The following is a 20,219-nucleotide window of genomic DNA, read 5'->3' as shown; positions in this document are numbered from 1 at the left end:
TAGCAATTTTAATGGTCAGTAGTATAAATAATGTATTGTTGTACCTATACAGTACCAAAAAAAAACTTTATAATTAATGTAACATATTCGCTCTAAAACTCACAAAATCAATGTCTCTCTGTAGTAGTGTAAATGGCGTTTCCGTTGCATAAGAGAATATATGATCTTTCCCCAGACACGAAACATCTTCAAATGTTACGATATATCACCTTTGACACTCATCTGTTTGTAAGCACTTTGTATCAAAACATGTGGTGCGTGGTAGAAATATTTTCTGTGACAAATCTAAAGTGTTCAGTGAGAAAAATTTACGTGTTCAACGATAAGAATGCAATGGGAATGTATTCACATCTGTTGGACGAATGTTATGAAAACAAACACTCCAAACCGACATTTCATGTAAGTCGCATCCAATGAAAATCTGTAACGCAACCATCTGTGTGGCGTGCTTATAATTATGTATTATTTATATTTTAGGACAATTAATCTGTAAAAAAACGAACCACATGTTGTAAGAAAAGCATGGAAACCGTCTGAATATGAATCATAACGATTCGAAACCGGTAGCCGTACCCTTTGAATGACGGAACTGAAAGTCAGTTTGTGGCTCGTTACTGTTCCAACATCATCAGCCACTGTCTCCAACCATGTCATCATATGACGAGATTGGAAGAAGAAAGTGCTTGCCCAGAAGAGAAAGGTGCTACAACATCTGAGTGTGAACATCGTCTGGCCCTGGTACGGACGATCGAGATGAAGTGAGAGCGTAATCTAGCTAGGAGAGGTGGTATTGTAACACCCGCGATTCTGAGAAGAGAAGGATATCGCTGGAGCCTCCTCGGCTCTTTTCCGAAGAGAGCGTGAGAGTGGGAGGAGCTCTAAATCTTCGCAAAGTGGTGACTCAAGGTGTTGGAGATAGCAGTAGGGAGCATGATGACATAGTCTACTATTGTCAGGCCGGAAATTGGGGAAGGGATCTTGGTCTCAGGCAGCTGTCTGTTGGCCCACATGATAGAATAGAGGGTGGAACTGTTAAAAGAACTAGCAAATGAAATCCACCTAGCTTGTTTGCTATCCCGAAGATCTTGGTCTCAGGCAGCTGTCTGTTGGCCCACATGATAGAAGAGAGGGTGGAACTGTTAAAAGAACTAGCAAATGAAATCCACCTAGCTTGTTTGCTATCCCGAAGAACGTATCGACACTGTGCATGCAACTGTTTATAATGAATGCAGTTTGCCATCGTAGGTTGACGGTTAAAAACGCGGAGAGCACCTTTCCGCGTGTGCACTGCTTCGCGACACGCCTCAGTCCAACAAGGACCTGTGACATGGCGTGGTAAAGAGGAAGTACGAGCGATGGAACGTTCTGCGGCGGTAAGGATAACGTTTGTAAGATATTGTACCTGGTCATCACAACTGGAGAATGTTTTTCGTCGAAGTTCGCCAGGGATCAGTAGAGCCTCCAGTTGGCCTTAGTCAGCTGTCATATGGGTGTGCACGTAGGTGGGATAGGAGTCAGCAAACGGATAGCACACAGGGAATGGTCTCTCCAGTATGTGTCAGAGAGAACGGACTACTCAGGACGATGGCCAAGCTGGGCAGTCCAGAAGGATAGGTGCAAATGGCAATAGGTGTGAGTTGTCCGAAAGGGACGTGGGTGCTCCTGTGTTAAGGCAGAAGGACTGCGAAGGTCAGCCAAGAGGGCATCACTCAGACAGGTACTGGGAGAACTCCAAAGGGGATGGTGCGCATTAAAGTGACCAAGCAGCAGAAAGGGGTGAAGTAACTGTCTAATAAGCTGGAGGAAGTCTGCCTTGTTGACGTCAAATCACGGAGGGATGTAAAAGGTACAAAGGAAAAAGGCCAAGTGAGGAAGGGAAGTGCGGACTGCAACAGCTTGAAGGCAGGTAGTCAGGGAGTTGCGTGGACTATGAATGTCACTCCATATGAGCATACGAGATGGAATGCCACCCTTGATGCGGGGAGGTCAAAATGGATAGGGAAGAAATGCGAGAGCTCAAAGCGGTCGTGAGGACGCAATTTTGTTTCCTGAAGGCAGAGAACAAGTGTACGGTGCGATTCTAAGAGCAGCTGTAAATCCTCTTTTTTGGGTCGGAGACTGCGAACGTTCCGTTGGAGGAGAGTCGTGACGAGGAAAAAATGAAGGGGTGTCACTGCAGCGCCATCTGAGTGCCAGCCTTCGAAGACTCGCTGCTGCAGAGCTCAGAAGCAGGAGGATCCTACTCCAGAAGCGTCGGAATTCTCCTGTTGTCGGCCTGTGTAATGCAGGACAGAAAAACGGTTGTTGGTGCGCACTGGTGACATGGACGCCGGTCAGGCGAGAGTATCACGTGGCAACATCATCGAAGAGGACTTTTGAGTCAGTGAAGGAGAAGACCGTTTGCCTTTGTTTGACTTCTTGGAGCATTTCCCGTTGTCAGAGGAAGACTCAGGTGGAACTTCCTGGTAGATTAAAACTGTGCCGAACCGAGACTCGGGACCTGTGTTGGAGTCTCAGTCCGGCACACAGTTTTCATCTGCCGGGAAGTTTCATAACAGCGCACACTACGCTGCAGAGTGAAAATCTCATTTTCAAGACTCAGGTGTTGGCTGGCAGGAGGGACGGAGGAAGTCTTCACGGGAGTATTGTCTCTGTCCTTTCCAGCCTGCTGGTTGTGTAGCTGGTGACTTCGCCCAATGAGGCGAAATTTTGGTGGCATGTTGCACGGCTAGAGGAGAAGGCGGGGATGCTACGACGACGCTGGGCGATTTCACAACTGCGATGCTAAATTTGAGATCACATGTCTACGTGGCCAAGTCCTTTGTGGAGCGAGATGTAGCAAGAACAGTACTGTAGGTGGCAGATGGCAGAATGCAGGGTTTCCGACTAGCCAACAACTTTCGAGCGACTGGGTGAGACATTTTTTCCTTCACCCGGATCGCCTGGACAGCCTGTTCATCTAATTTTTTATTTACCCGATGGATTGCAATGATACCCTGATCAGAGAGGTATGTTGGGATTTCTACCTCTGTCAGACCATCGAGCAGCCTAGTGTAAATAACACCACAGGAAGAATTCAGCGTTCGATGGGCCTCAACGCGAATGGGAGAGAAGCTGCAAGCAGTTGTGCTTGAGAATCAGAAGTAGTCTCCAAAAGCAAAGTGCCATTGCGCAAACGAGAGCAGGATTTCACGGGCCTGCAGTTGCATCAACACCTTCCTGAATAATAAACATGTTTACTGTAGGGAAGGACTCACCCTCTTTAGTACATGAAACCATGAGGAACCGTGGTGCAGCTGTTGTTTTTCAATCGTTAGCCTCATTTCGTTTACTTTTCATAGCCGTTGACTGAAGATGATTGGCTCATTGAGAGAAAATCCACACGATTGCCAGCGTCTTAGATGGCGCGCTCCTTTCAACTGGGGGTCCCCTTCAGAAGGGGGCGCACCTGTCTTAGATAACTGTTCACACCTCAAGTTACACCTATCGAACACCTGACAAAGGGACCAATCGGCGATTTGGGAAGGTAGCCGCTCAGGCAATCGTCCCCTCCCTGGGCCTGGCGTGTACCAGGGGGCAGACGCGAACCCTACCTGTCGATCGAGGACTGGGAATTACGCCTTACCCAGTCACCTCAGCAGCGCAGAGGGAGGAACAAGGAAAAGAGGAACCTCAAACGCTGAAGTGAAGGAAGGATTGGAGAAGACGAACGAAGAAAGAAAAATGGTACAAATGGCTCTGGGCACTATGGGCCTTAACATCTGAGGGTCATCAGTCCTCTAGAACTTAAAACTACTTAAACCTAACTAACCTAAGGACATCACACACATCCATGCCCGAGGCAGGATTATAACCTGCGACCGTAGCAGTCTCGCGGTTCCAGATTGTAGCGCCTAGAACCGCTCTGCCACCCTGGCCGGCGAAGAAAGAAAAAAAAAGAACGAAAAACAATAGTGAGTATTCTGATATTGACTTCCGAAAATGCAGAATACGAGTCGTGTTTTTTAAGTAAGTACCGTTTTGAAATAAAAAAAAGACGTGCTAAGATATCTCAACAATTTTATTCTTACATGAAGGCCTGTACCTTAATCTACGCACTGACGCCATTACAGTCTGATTCGCATTCTGGAGGACGACGGTTCAATTCGACGTCCGGCCATCCTGATTTAGGTTTTCCGTGATTTCCCTAAATCGCTCCAGGCAAATGCCGGGATGGTTCCTTTGAAAGGGCACGGCCGACTTCCGTCCCCGCCCTTCCCTAATCCGATGAGACCCATGACCTCGCTGTCTGATCTTCTTCCCCAAAGAGCCCAACTCAACAGTCTGATTCTTCCTTATTTACGTTGTGTACTGAGTGTTTAAGATGCCTCCGATAGTCGTGAGTCCCGCCGACTGTGAAGTACGGGATGTTATAAAATTTCTTAGTGCTAAAGGCCTAAAAGCGATCGATATTCATCGTGAGATCTGTGCAGTTTACGGAGAAAACATTACGAATGATGGAATGGTAAGAAAGTGGGTGAGAGCATTTAAAGATGGCCGCACAAATGTGCATGATGAGCAACGGAGTGGGTGTCCTTCGGTTGTCAATGAAAGTTTGGTACAGGAAGTGGACAACAAGGTGAGAGGAAACAGACGCTTTACGATTTCCTCCTTCGGTATGACATTCCTAATGTTTCTCGTAGTGTTTTGTATGGCATTGTGACAGAGCATTTGAATTACCGAAAATTGTGCGCACGTTGGATACCGAAAATGTTGACGGATGTGCACAAAACCGAACGTTTAGACAGTGCATTGACTTTCCTTGAGCGGTACCACAACGACGGTGATGATTTCTTAAGCCAAATTGTTACGGGCAATGAAACACGGGTGGCCTACGTCACACCGGAATCAAAGCAACAGTCCATGGAAGTTGAGCAAGGGCACCGTTTTGCTGCAAGACAATGCCCGTCCGCATGTGGCGAATCAGACCAAAGATCTCATCACATCTTTTCGATGGGCAACTCTAGATCATCCTCCGTACAGCCCCGATCTTGCGCCCAGTGACTACCATCTGTTCCTGCACTTGAAGAAACACCTGCGCGGTCAGCGTCTTCAAGACGATGATGAAGTCAGAACAGAAGTGATGCAGTGGTTAACAAGTCAGGCGGCAGACTTCTATGAGGGTATTCAAAAACTGGTACAACGTTATAACATGTGCCTCAGTACTGACGGAAATTATGTGGAAAAGTAGATTAACGTACAGGCTTTCATGTAAAAATAGAATGATTGAGATATCTTATCACGTCTTTTTTTTCGTTTCAAAACGTTTTAAACACGCCTCGTACATTTCCGAAAACAGTCCAGACCTGTTCCCCAAGGGAAGGGAAAAAAACGAGCAAGAGGATAGACATGCAGAATGGAAGGGAGAAAATGCTGCGATGGCCGGGGCCCCCTGGTAACCAAGCACAAACCCACCAGAGAGCGACGAGTCCCTTGGCGGCGAGACACTTGGCTCGGCTCTCATTGTTGGCGCGCCGAAGGCGCACAGCCGCACGTAGTTCTTCTGCATTACACAACACTAATGTTATTAAAGAATGTAGATAATGAAAAAATCGGAATAAATTGTGTCTGACTTCTGTTGAGGAACTCTAAGATAATTGTTAGAAAAATCAGAATAATTTATATAAAAAATGTTAATAAATGAAAATAATTTCTTTCATGATACTTGAGATAACATTATCCTTCTCAATTACTGAGGTTCCGGAGTGAATCCTGTGTCTCTCTGAACGAGAAATGTAACACTCCACACACATAATCTCAGGTCGAATGGTAGAATGTATAACAAAATATCCCGAAAAGACATTTCTAGATGTTAGTTAAATGAAACGAAACATACGTATCTCTATTACTAAGGGCCCATCCCTGCGCACGGAAACCACGGCCAATTGCTGGTTGCCTACTTAATGTCTACCGCGGACAACAAAAATTTAATTTTCAATATTTAATATAAATAGTGATTCAATTTCAAAATTTGAAGTACTGTCATAATCTACTTCTTAATAGGTATAATAAACGAATCAAAAAAAGTTTTGCATCACCCCGCTTCCCAGAACTCCTGAAGATAGACGTTGACTGTGGATATTGTATCACAGACACAGTCCCTTTGACTGCTCAGAGATGTCACTAAACCCGCACAGAAATGCATGAGCAGCGCCTATTAGACGGGAGGGGGGGGGGGGGGGGGGGGTCCGACAGCCGATCAGTTCCAACTATTCCACCAGGCAGGAGGTACACTGCTCGTGTTGTCTTAGTTAAGCCTTGCCTAGACCGTCAATACCGCAATTCGATGCCGTCTGTATTGTTACTTTGTGTCAGGAAGGGCTCTCAACAAGGGCAGTGTCCAGGCATCTCGGAGTGAAGCAAGGCGATGTTGTTCGGACATGGAGGAGATACAGAGAGACAGGAACTGTCGGTGACATGCTCAGGCCTCCCAAGGGCTACTATTACAGTGGGTGACCATTACTTACAGATTATGGCTCGGAGGAACCCTGACAGCAACGCCACCATGTTGAATAATGCTTTTCGTGCAGCTACAGTACGTCGTGATACGACTCAAGCTGTGCGCAATAGGCTGCATGATGCGCAACTTCACTCCCGACTTCCATGGCGAGGTCCATCTTTGCAACCACGACACCATGCAGCGCGGTAGAGATGGGTCCAACAACATGCCGAATGCACCGCTCAGGACTGGCGTCACGTTCTCTTTAGCGATGAGTGTCGCACATGCCTTCAACCAGACAATCGTCAGAGACCTGTTTGGAGGCACTCCGGCTAGGCTGAACGCCTTAGACACACTGTCCAGCGAGTGCAGCAAGGTGGAGGTTCTGTGCTGTTTTGGGGTGGCATTACGTGGGTCCGATGTACGCCGTTGGTGGTCATGGAAGGCGCCGTAACGGCTGTACGATACTCGAACGCCATCCTCCGCCTGACAGTACATCCATATTGGCAGCATATTGGCGAGGCATTTGTCTTCATGGACGACAATTCGCGACGCAATCGTGCACATCGTGCGTATGACTTCCTTCAGGATAACGACATCGCTCCACCAGAGTGGACAGCATGTTCTCCAGACATGAACCCTATCGCACATGCCTGGGATAGATTGAAAAGGGCCGTTCATGGACGACGTGATCCACCAATCGCTCTGAGTGATCTACGGCGAGTGGGACAATTTGGACCAACAGTGCCTTGATGAACTTGTGGATAGTATGCCACGACGAATACAGGCATGCATCAATGCACGAGGACGTGCTACTGGGTATTAGAGGTACCGGTGTGTACAACAATCTGTACCACCACCTCTGAAGGTCTCGCTTCATGGTGGTACAACATGTAATGTGTGGTTTTCATGAGCAATAAAAATTGTGGAAATGATGTTTATGTTGATCTCTATTCCAATTTTCTGTACAGGTTCCAGAACTCCCGGAACCGAGGTGAAACAAATTTTTTTTTGATGTGTGTATTATCTGAAATTTCCACGCAGTAAGACAGTTATTACAGTTAAAAACTATGTATTTGTCTTGAAGCAACATAATTCATCATACGCGACGGGGCACACGAGAAATACTATCTCCATAACGAACCTCGAACCTGTGACGTCACTTGAGTCGCCTTAGCTGCCGTAAATCGCAAACGCTCGTCTCTGTGCAGGATCCACGTGGAATCAATATGTCATTGAAAAGGTACCCACTAAAGATCTTAACTTGTCGTGTGTTATCGAGAGCTTGCATGTGTTTAAACCCACAGTTGAGTTTATTAAACTCGTCTGAAATACTAACTCGCAATCCGCCGGAGACGATTTCTGTAGTGTCACTTGCTGTGTCGCACAGCACAGGGCTCCTACATCTTATTGGCCCCGCTGCATAAATATCGGGACTATATTCGTCCACTATTTGAGAAAGAGAACATTTAGTGACTTTCAACAAACTTTACACATGATTGCAAAACTTTATGAATCTTTTTCGCCGACACCACCCACAAAATAAGAATGATAATAATAAAATTATCGCTTACTACATTTTCACTGCTCACGCAGAAATACTGCCACAGCATGCGTGACGTTTTAATTAATTTCTTCTTCACTACTAACTGTATTCACAAACACATTTTGCAGACAGTGTCCACATATAGCACTGAATAAACCAGCAAAATTATATCATTGTGTGACACAGGGTTCAGGAGATATGTCATAAGTAGTGAGGCTCGTGAAAAGCTAGCTTCTTCTTAAAACGGAGTGCAGGTTACCCATAATATACTCATCCACTGTTTGATAATAACAGTGTTCTGTGACTTGGAACAAACTTTAAAAATAACTTAAAACTTTTCTAATATGTTTATCACTTGCATGCTTAGTGATGAATATTTAACCATTAACTCTTTTGTTAAGTATTCAGAAGTTTGAAGTGGTCTTATGCATGCAAGTTCGATTCATTAAAGAATCCAGGCTTTAATAGCTGGAACGGATACGGAAATGAAATTTTTATGTCAAGACAAATTATAATTCATGCACGACCGGGTTTCTAACACGGATTCTCTCCCTGCTTTTCACGATAATTTACTTTAATCTTTAGGCTGTCTGTGCACGGTTGCCACCTGACACAGATCTTTAATTTCATTGCTTCCATAATGTTGGGAGAAACGATAATGTCGGTAACGGAGCAGACGATGCATGCACTATCTGTTCAGAAGAATCGGGAGAACCCTATGTAATGTGGAAGCAACCACTAAATATCAAGAGAGGCGGCCACACGCCTGGATAAAAGGAGGCAGCGAGTGTGGCGTTCTCAGTAGAGAAATAGGAACAGTATCGGTCAGGAATGTTCTGTGACTTACAACGTGGCCTAGTCATTGTATGTCACCTGAGTACCAAATCCATCAGTGATTTAAACCCTTCTAAAGCTGCCTTAGTCGACTGTCCGTGATGTCACAGTGAACTGCAAATCTGAAAGAACAACCACAGTTAAACCAAAACCTTGCAGACCTCGTGTATTAACGGACAGGGGCTGTCGAGCGCTTCGGAGGTTGGTAGTAAGAAATCTCATGAAAGCTGTGGAAGTAGTCACTCATGAGTTCGAAATCGCTACCAGCAGCTCAGCTAGCACAGTGACTATATGTAGGGAGTTAAAAGGAGTGGTGTAAAATGGCCAAGCAGCTCCTCATAATCCACACATTCCTTTTCTCAATGCTAAGCGACTCTTGAGGTGGTGCAGAGAACGACACTAAGTGTTTTTGAGTTGTGTTTCACGTTATACCCTACGGCAAGACGATGCAATGGTTTGAGTTGGGCGAATGCCTGGAGCACGTTATCTTCCACGATATGTACTGCCAACAGTTAAGTACGAAAGAGATGGTGTCGCGGTATAGGGGCGTCTTTCGTGGATAAGGTGTGATCCACCTGTTGCGTTTAAGAAAATATTAAATATGGAAGGATGTGAACACACGTTACACCATTTTGTACTGCATACAGTAGATGAATGTTTCAGAGACGATGATTTTATCAGCATGTCGATGCAGCCTGCCATAAATCAGCATCTGTGAGGCAATGGTATGTGGACAACATCATCTCTAAACTGAACTGGCAGATTCGATGTTCCGAACTGAACAAAACTGAACATCTTAGGGTGAATTCAGACGCAAAGTATTCAACATCAAAAAAATGGTGCAAATGGCTCTGAGCACTATGGATGGGACTTAACATCTCTGGTCATCAGTCCCCTAGAACTTAGAACTACTTTAACCTAACCAACCTAAGGACATCACACAACACCCAGCCATCACGAGGCAGAGAAAATCCCCGACCCCGCCGGGAATCGAAACCGGGAACCCGGGCGTGGGAAGCGAGAACGCTACCGCACGACCACGAGCTGCGGACTATTCAACATCACCTCTTGAGGAAGAATGGACTGCCATTCGTCCACAGATATTCAGATACTTCGCCGAAAGTGTCTCCAGTGTACTTCAAGCTGTTATAAAGGGGTGGACACACCATATGTTAATGAACACCAGTAGGTGTGCGGATACTTTTGATCTACTACGTTATGAGTTGACCTATTACACTGCACGGTGTGCAATACATATATTACCACACCATATTCCAGAGGATGAAGTCTTACGCATTTTGAAATCGGTCGCAAATAATGAAAAACATTAAATACAGATGCCTGCAAATTTACAATCAAGCGGAATGAGTAGATTTTATTCTCTACAAAATGACTCCAACTTTCATTACCCTTGATATTTCCTTCTAAAACTTCCGAACACTTCATGCAAATGTATCCTGCTATTGGTGTAACAGTTATTTTTGCAGAACCGTAGCCTAACTTGCAATACAACTGTACATGAACTGAACGAAATTCGCTGAAATAAAATACATGGGATCAAAGTCGATCAACTCAGATAAATACAGTGAGTAAGTGTAAAATCGGTACCATTGTTAAACTGTTTATATAGGGGAACTCGGGGCGGAACGGGATACTTAATGTTTAACAATTTGTATAAAATAAGAGAACACAAGAAACACTTCTTAAATTTATAAAAAAAAACTACTTGTAGTGTAACCTAATGTACCTTATTTTAAAATTACTTAAAGCCATACATTTAGCGTTTTTTACTCTTTTTCAAACAAAGTTTTGCATATTTCCCGTTCCGCACCACCCACGGGGCAGAATGGGATAAGGTTATTTTTTGTTAAATTATTGCGTAAACATTGAATTTGAATTACGAATATCATATTAAACTAAGACAAAATGTTGTATAAAAGGCAATTCAGACTTAGGAATGTGTAATTTAAACAATTAAAAAGTCATTCTTCAAATTAAGGAAATATTTAAATGTCATTCTAAAAAATGTGTGATGCTTAATAACCACCAAACCATTAACTACTAGTCCTTTCGACAATAGTCAGAAATCAGTATTTCCTCTTCATCTTCACTGTCTATGCACGCACAGGAATTGTGTGCCTACTTGAAACACCTGTGGCATGCGACCCTGCCCTCATTAGAAACGGAGTATAAGTCCCCACAGTAGAGACACTCAGCATCCTCTCTCTCTGATTCTCTCTTCTCCATCATCTTCTTCCTTTCATTTTTCTTAAGGTCTTCGAAGTCCTCTGGTTTTTTTTTTTTTTTTTTTTTTTTTTGGGGTGTACAGTTTGATGTTTATGTCTTAAGTTGCATTGCACCTGACGTATTTGTCCTGACATTGTTCATATTTGTGCACCCTCCTCCTTTCTGTAGGCCTACTTTACGTGCGACAGAATTCTGCAGTTCCTTCTTATAAGGATAATCTGCTAATACGACTGTTTTTCTTTTCGTCTTGTAGTCCGCCAAGTATTTTGACAGATTAGTGGGATTGGAATGGCAGCCTCTGGGGATATCTGGAAAGCTAAGTCGTTCGTCGAACATAGCTGGTTGGGGGAGTCTGGCATCCACGAACATCCAGGCTGGGTTTCCTTTCTACTAGCATCAAAATATGACGGGGCAGAACGGGACACTATCCCATTCTGCCCCGTCCCGTTCCGCCCCAAGAGCACTTTTGAGGTTAACAACTTTCATGGAGTGTAATGACTGACGTATTTAAACGCATTAAATAACCAAAGTATAACAAATGCCATGCACCTTAAGGGAATGTGTCAGTTTAAGGTATACAATTAACAGCTTACCTGGCGTTGAAATTCACCAAACGTTGGAACAACGCAAGCGGTAACGTGACGGACAACAATTCACTTATATCTCGCTAAATCAGAAAGGCTGGCCTGATTTCCCTTCCATTCGGAGAAATATTTACATGCCCATGCAACAGGTTGCAGCACTGTCCAGTCTAGAAAAGAGCAATTTCCCATTGTGCCCTTCTATCACGTCCTGCCCCGAGTTCCCCTAATATGATCGCACATGAACTGAATGAAATTCGGTGAAATGAAATACATGGAATCAAAGTCGATGAACTCAGATAAATGCAATGCATAAGTGTAATAGCGATACCCTTGTTAAAATATGGATACCAGCAGCTCACCTCCGGCGTCTGCAATATTTCTGGTGTCCTAGAAAGTATTACATTACATGAATACGAGGGTTGGAACTTTAATAGTGGCAACTATTTGTTTACAAAATGGTTCAAATGGCTCTTAGCACTATGGTACTTAACTGCTGAGGTCGTCAGTTCCCTAGAACTTAGAACTGCTTAAATCTAGCTAATCTAAGGACATCACACACATCCATGCCCGAGGCAGGATTCGAACCTGCGACCGTAGCGGTCGCGCGGTTCTCGACTGTAGCGCCTAGAACCGCTCGGCCACTCCGGCCGGCATCTATTTACACCTCGTACAAAATAGATACGTGTTTCAAAGTTTTACTGACCTTCAAAGTAGCCACCAGCCTAGTGTATAACCCGTTATCAGCGATGTGGAAGTCGTAGGAAACTCTTAGCAGCGCCTGTTGTGTTGACAGTTCGAGCGGCGCGGTCTATTGCCCGGCGAATTTGTAGCAGTTCTGAAGCGAATGCAGTGAAGTGTTTCCTTCAGTTCAGAAATCGCGTTGGACTCACGAGGACTTAATTCAGGGGAATGCAGTAGGTGGTACAGCACTTAGCAGCCCCATCAGTCAAACAAATGAATAACAGCTTGCCCTGTACGTCTTGAGCATTGTCCTGCAAAATGATGGTCAGGTCGTGCAGAAAGTGTCATCACTTCTGTCTCTATGCTGTTCATTTTTGGAACACAACCTACGACCAGCTTAGAGACAGAAGAGTAGAAACGTTCTGCAGGACCTGACAATCATTTTGCAGGACAATGTTCAAGCATGTACAGTGCAAGCTGTTACTCATTTGTTTGACTGATGGGGCTGCTAAGTGCTATACCACCTACTGCACTCCCCTGACTTAAGCCCTCGTGAGTGCAACTCGATTTCTGAACTGAAGGAAACACTTCACTACATTCGCTTCAGAACTGCTACAAATTCGTCGGGCAATAGACCGCGCCCCTCTAACTGTCAACACAAGTGGCACTGCTGAGAGTATCCTACGACTTCCACATCGCTGGCAGCGCGTTATGCACAATGCTGGTGACTACTTTGAAGGTCAGTAAAACTTTGAAACACGTATCTATTTTGTACGAGCTGTAAATAAATAGTTGCCACTATTTAAGTTCCAACCCTAGTACTTGCTCCACAGGGCATGAATACATTTTGTGATGATGTGGAACGTGTCAGTTTAACATAAGTTTTCTACACATGATGTATTTTGTTAAATTACTACTTCACACCTAAAAATACGTCTATTGAAGTTACAGATACGTGACAACAGTGTGGTGGACATGGTGCGCCCTCGAGCCGTGAGAGTCAATCAGTCGGTCGCGAGAGGCTACTGTGGATGGTTCGGCTGTGGCCCGGAAGCGCCAAAAAAAGTTAATTCTAAAGTGTATCTAGTCTCTAAAAGTGAAAAGAGAAAAATGTGTGAGTCGTATTCTTGATTGGAGGGGAGTAATTTTTTGAAGGGAAAGTGTGTGGAATCGCACGTGTTGAACATTGTCGAAGATCGTGGAGTATTACGTAACTGTTAGCACATGTTGTACTGTTACACCCTATCGTGAAGGTGTGGGTGGGGTACTTTGATTGGAGTCTTTAATTAAATTCTTTACTTGGCTCTGTGCATCACCCATCCAAATTACGAGAAAGAAACTTATCTGACTACTAAATTAGACAGATATATCAATTTATTACACATACACGTAGTTAAATTCCTAACAAACAAATGGAAAGAACATTGGCAGTGTGGATAGAGGATGTGGAATGTGACTCAAGTGAACGCGTATCTTGACAAAACATTTACATTCGTAGGCATCGTACTGTGTTTGCTGAAGGCTGGTGCATAAAGGCTGAAAATGCTACTGATGGATATGCATATGCGTCTACTGCAAGATTTGAAAGCATGCTGAAACTGTAATAGCAAACAAGTCTTCAGAGTGATGTTTGGAATTACTGAATGTCCTTGTAAATGAATGGTCTGTCTCTACAGTTTGTTTCGCTGTTTCGGGTGACCTCACCAACCTCATAATCTGCAACTGACAGCTGACATGGCTACAAAATCAGTCAGCTCCTCTCTGTTTGCTTCCAAGTTCAACTCAGTCGGATGAGCCTGGATGAATCATCTAGAAGCGAAGTCTGCCCGTTCGAAACGCCAGCCCGAGAAGAAGTCTGCCCCGAGTCCCCAGCCTAAGAAATAGCTTTCTGTGGAGCACTTCCGACAAACGAAAACTCAGTCCACTGAGTTTTTGGCGTCGCGTAATTCGTAATCAGCAGAATAATAACTCTTGTGAAAGCCAATCAGTAAGAAGTTATTTTATAAGACGCTGGACTCCCTATCTTAATCGCGTTTCAGGTCGTTAAACAGGCACGAAAATCTTTAGTTTTGGCACTCCAAAACATTCCCCCTACTCTCTGCATACTTTCATACGGTGGCCATTCTGGACCTCTGTGAGCACAGTTGACGCCCCTACTCCCAGTTCTAAAGTATTTACATGAACCAGTGGTATCCGTTTTATATTTCTGGGACTATTTGGTTTTGTGACACTTAGGCAAGGTGTTGGCGTCCCATTATCTTCAACAGGGGCCCTAAGCTTCCTGTTTGCATTCCACTTTCTAATACTTTATCTTGACAGCCAGAGTTTTTCAGAAAAATTTTGAATGTCCGCCGCTTCTCTCGACAATCGTTGTTCCTTTGGGAGTATGGGATTAAACGGCATACATCCTGTGAACACACACTTAACTAAAGACAGCCTTTGCTCTCCCTGCATATCTTGGAGATGTACGACTTTGGACGGTGGCGTCAGGATAGACTTCATTCAAAACGCAGCCTGGCTCGACTCTAATACTTGCCTGGTGGGTCTCTTCACACTGGAGGGAGAGGCTGTTCTATGAATGGAAGTGGAGAATGCAGTTTGTGGCCCTACTGTGCTATCCTCTTCCTCCGTGGTGTCGATCTTACAAGAATATTGGCTTCTGATTTTGCGAATATTGGCTTCTGATTTTGCTGTGCGTGCATTTTAGTATAGGAAATTGTATTCTCAGTACTGGCATCACTTTTACTGATTCACATTTCGTTATCTGCTGCGAATTAACTTATTGGTATTAGATTTGACTCTTTCATATGGGTTTTACACAACTTAAAGTACAATTTGGAAAAAAAATGGTCGCGTAACAGTCGGGTCAAATGGCTCTGAGCACTATGGGACTCAACAGCTATGGTCATCAGTCCCCTAGAACTTAGAACTACTTAAACCTAACTAACCTAAGGACATCACACAACACCCAGTCATCACGAGGCGTAACAGTGGCAGGGCGATGGTGTATAACTGTCGAATATCTGTTGAAGTAACTAACTAAGAGAATTTTTACAGTTTGTAATAACTGAAAGTAGCTGACACTTTGTGACCAAATGAGATGAGTGTCTTTAGACTGAAAGAATTTAATGATGGCCCATAAACTGGCTGCAAGGAAAAAGAATAAACTATGTTTAATTTTGAGAGACTTATTTCAAAACATCAAGTATTATTGTTTCTACTACATAGAAAAAGCAGTACACAGGTTGGTCTACACACACAGTTCAAATAGTAGCCGTCTATGTAAATGATGTGGTCGGCCAGTGTGGCCGTGTGGTTCTAGGCGCTTCAGTGTAGAACCGCGTGACCGCTACGGTCGCAGGTTCGAGTCCTGCCTCGGGCATGGATGTGTGTGATGTCCTTAGGTTAGTTAGGATTAAGTAGTTCTAAGTTCTAGGGGACTGACGACCTCAGATGTTAAGTCCCATAGTGCTCAGAGCCATTTGAACCATTTTTGTAACTGATGTGCAGATCTCCTTTCACTCGTCCAATAGCTGTAAGCTTGAGTGAATAGAAGACAATAAAAGGGATTGTTACATATAATATCACAGACAGATTCAACTCACTTGCCATGTGGGTAAAGAGAAGCTGGCAAGCGGGCGACATGTATAAATTGGCATGTGTCAGTACAGGTACGGCAACATACCAGGAATCAGATGATCAAAGTACTCTTTGGACCAAATCCACTCGAGTAGCATCTGAAGGAACCAAAGCCCAACAGGACCCTCCCCTCCCTTCTCGTCCCGTCTCCGTGCCTTCTTCCCATTCCCTTACCGCCTACCCTCTTCCTTTCCCTTTCTCTGCCCCCAGTGCCTAAGTCACGTTCCTTCTCCTCTCTGCCTAAGCCCTTTCCTAAACCACGCCCCTTCTTTGGAAATAGGCCAATCATGCTGAGCTTTCGAATTGGGCTTAAAAAAAACATACTTTTCATTATCTACCCCAGAAAGTAGAGGGAGCAGTTGGGGTTCTGTCCAGCACAGGAGTCCAGCTCTTCTCAATCAAATGCTAAGAGAGCTTGTAGGAAGGTACTCCCAACTGAGAATGTTCGACATTTATTTTACAATGGAAGCCTCCTGAGAACCGGTGGATGGGAACTATTTTTAGTATAATGTCACGACAGTTTACCAAGAAAAAACATGAAAGCCCATTGCAAGTGTAAGTGTATTTGTTTGTGTCTGCACATAGCAAACTGGATAACTTGCTCAACATACGCAGACGATACGATGCATGACGCTTGTTCAGAGGGGATTTTTTTCCTTTATTGTTTTTCAATTCCCCCCAAAGGGGGCGGGCAGGCAGCAGCTTAGTATGCTGCTCTACAGCCTACAGACTTTTTTTAGAAACGGAAAAAGAAAAGAAACAAGAAAAACAGGCGATACAACGGTGACAAAGTGTAAAATGGCGGAAAATGCGGAAAATTAAAACAGAAAGGGTTGTCAATGTTAATAAAATACACAGGAATCAGAGAAGTAACATAGTAGACACGCAATTAAAAAAAAACATGGCGACAGTCTGGTTTCTGTTCGCAAGAGATAAAAAAATCACACCCAGCGACAGTATGATGGCCATTAGCAACACTTCCCAGAAGACACACAACACGGAACATTCACTGTAAAACACTTAACTGTAACACTGCACGAAAATGGCGGCACAAAGTGGTCACCCCGAGCTAGGGGCAGATGGGGGGGGGGGATGACCTGGAGGAGGGGGAAAAACAAGGAGGGAGGAGAGGAAAAAACGAAAAAGGGGGGGGGACGAAGGAGGGAGAGGACTCAGAAGGGGGGAGAGGGGCAGGGCAGATGCGAGAGGGAATGAGAAGAGGCAGAGGAGGGAGATGCAAAAGGACTCAGGGGAGAGAAGGGGGCAGAGAGAGGGGAGATGGGGAAAAAAAGAGGATGGAAGGGGGGGAAGAGGGAGCCCGGGAAAAAGACAGAGGAAAGGAGGGGGAGTGAGGATCAGAGTTGATAGGAGGGATAAATAGAGGGAGAGAGGGCATCATCCAAGAGGGGGAGTTGATGGAAGCCACCTTGGGAAAGGAGTTGAAGGGTGTAAAGGGTGTAGAGCTGGAGGGTAGGGGGGACACAACAGTGAAGACGTGGCAAGAGGCGGGGATGGGAGGGGAGAGGAGCAACCAGGGGGTGAGGGGGATCAAGGCGGCGGAAGGTGTAGAGTATGTGGAGATGTTCGAGGAAGAGGAGCAGATGGGGGAAAGGAGTGAGGTCATAGAGGATCCGCATGGGGGATGGGAGGCGTATACAGAAGGCGAGGCGGAGGGCATGACGCTCAAGAATCTGGAGGGACTTATAGAATTTGGGGGAGGGGTCAGAGGGGACTAAGACCTTGAATGTAAAGAGATATGTATTGTCCATCTCGCTGCAACATTCAACTGTACACAAGGATGTTATTAGTACTGTATATCATCTAACGTGGCCTCTTCGTGTTCGAAAGAAAAAAGTTAACTGTAGTATATTACTGAATAACAGCTCTCTTCCTGTTTCAGGTGTGCAAGTGTTTGACACATGCTCGGAGCCTGATGACGCTGTGAAGGCGACGTTGCGAGCTCTGGTGGCCAATGAGGGAACCTGTCTGCAACCGCCGCTGTTCCTCGGTGAGTAGCTGTCACAATCTGGTAACTGCGCCAGATGCTTATTTCAGCTACTGTCTATCAATTGTAGATTCTAAGTCATTTACGGCAGAGTTGACGCTTCTAGCCGTGTCCTCCAGGTGTTTAGTTTTTTGGTAATAATTACTGGAGTGCGAAGAACGTATTAAGAAAAAAGGCTAAACGTCTACTTGTGTTGTAGTAGATTGCGACAGGGGTGGGAGGAAGGAAACCTTTACGTTTTCTTTCATGACTAAAGTTTTGATTTCCTGGCGAGTTAAGCTTACTATAAAGTTCTCAGGTTTCCAGTCCAGTGAGATGATCACAAAGGCGTGATACCCTTGAGATTCACTCAGATGAACAACAGGCTAAACGATCCAGGTGGCTGCACGTAAGAAAGCTGCACAGATAAAAGGGGTCCTACCTGTCAACCCCAAGCAAGACTTACACTGTTCAACATATCGTTCTGTTCTGTAGAGCGCTATGCACATCTTTCGCAATAATTATGGCCAATTATGTTGCTTTCAGGATGTTTTCTGATCAAAACAATTCAGGTCTGTCAAGATCTCCACAAACATTCTGAGAAGAATGTTGTTCCAGCGACAGGCTGCAGTACAGTTAAAAGTGGCCCACACTTCTGATAAAAGTGATTCACTTTACTTTATGACGAGGACTATGGCTGCTAACTGATCACACACAACATGATTGACGTTATTTATTCAGGCCTGAGTGCCAAACCGTCTGAAGTTCCAAACCGTCTGAAGTTCCACGAATTTTCAATTGGTTACTAACCCTACAGTAAGTCCTAAAGAGAAAACTGCGCAATGGAATTTTAGTTATTGAACTCCAGCAACATTCAGTATTTTTCTCGAACAATGTGCAGAACGATGAAGAGTAAAAGATGTGGGGACAAGTACTGACGTGCCCTTCGGCTAGAACTCAGACAAATTTATTTGTATCTTTTAATCTCTCAAATGGTGTAAAATTTCAAGGTTGCCATAAGTGTCACATGCCCTTCAATGAAGAATCAGTCTCAAAGACTTAATTCAATGAATCACATAAGCTTAAAAATCGAGAGAAACAGTTAAAAATTGCCATTGATTCGTAGATACTGGAGGAAGGACCGTGGCTGAATTAAGGGGACTTTAGTGGCTTCAACCTTCATGGCACACGATTTTGCAAGTGTTAAATGAGCGACCATGGAGCTCTGACAGATTAAGGGAGGGAACAAAGAGAGATAAGCACTAACAGTACAGGTCCGATTTCCCCTATTTACCCACATTTCAGTGGATTTTGCCCAGCGTTATCTAAGCTGAAATCGATCCCTGTCCCTTTCGGTATGCACACAGTGCTCTACATCGCGCAGTTCTTAATGTGGCTGACTCGCTGATTACATCAGCCAGCGAAGGCTGCGACTGCGGCTCTCGACTTCACCTCGTACGCCAGTGGCGAGAGCTAATTTCGAGCGCCCGCAGTCTGCCTGCGTTGTCCAGCGAAAGTATCCACACTAAGTTGCACTGAGATTCGAACACTCAGTCCAACCTCTGATGAAATTCCTGAGCAAATGTATCCACATCAAGTCTGCTTCTTTCCATCTAGACTTGGTGCAGTGCCCAGTTGTCAACCAATTACTGTGCGAATGCGAGACACAGCTACTGATCGGAAAAATTCACAATAAAATTTAAGCTCCTACTCGCATGTCGAAGAGGAGAAAAATATGTTCAAATGTGTGTGACTTCCTAAGGGATCAAACTGCTTAGGTCATCGGTCCCTACACTTACACACCACTTAAACTAACTTATGCTAAGCGCAACACACAAGCCCATGACCGAGGGAGGACTCGAACCTCCGGCGGGAGGGGCCGCGCAGTCCGTGACATGACGCCTCAAACCGCTGCGCGGCCGAAGAGGAGAGAGCAAATCAGATTCGCTCCCGCATCAGGCAGAAAGCATGCCCAGAAACACCCTTCCAGTGACACTGTGGTGTCAAACATCCTCTCCCCAATAACTTAAACAAATACCACTCATATTATTCTGTGTTGTTTACGTGATCGCGTGAGTCCAGAGAAGCTGCTATCAGGCTCTGAGGGCTCTGCCACTTATATTCTTCTCACAAAGGTTAGACTAAAAAACAGCATAAACTGACGCCTAAGCGTCCGACCTCCACAACTGGAAGCTAATGTCCTAGCTCCTCCCCTAAGCATTTACC

The 20,219-nt window shown here is 44.7% G+C and overlaps 1 protein-coding gene across 1 annotated transcript in view; it reads left to right on the top strand.

The window, feature by feature from the left end:
- The window catches only part of LOC126355330 (uncharacterized), a 423,957-nt gene that overhangs the window by 173,646 nt on the left and 230,092 nt on the right, over positions 1-20,219 (top strand). The window contains exon 3 of the mRNA XM_050005624.1: positions 17,910-18,017. Within this exon, the coding sequence (XP_049861581.1) occupies positions 17,910-18,017 (108 nt within the window). The remainder of the gene's footprint in view (positions 1-17,909; positions 18,018-20,219) is intronic.

This window comes from Schistocerca gregaria, chromosome 3 (assembly GCF_023897955.1).
Source record: "Schistocerca gregaria isolate iqSchGreg1 chromosome 3, iqSchGreg1.2, whole genome shotgun sequence".
Lineage (NCBI taxonomy): Eukaryota > Metazoa > Arthropoda > Insecta > Orthoptera > Acrididae > Schistocerca > Schistocerca gregaria.
Note: the sequence above shows the minus strand (reverse complement) of the source record. Positions and strands in the feature narration are given on the sequence as shown.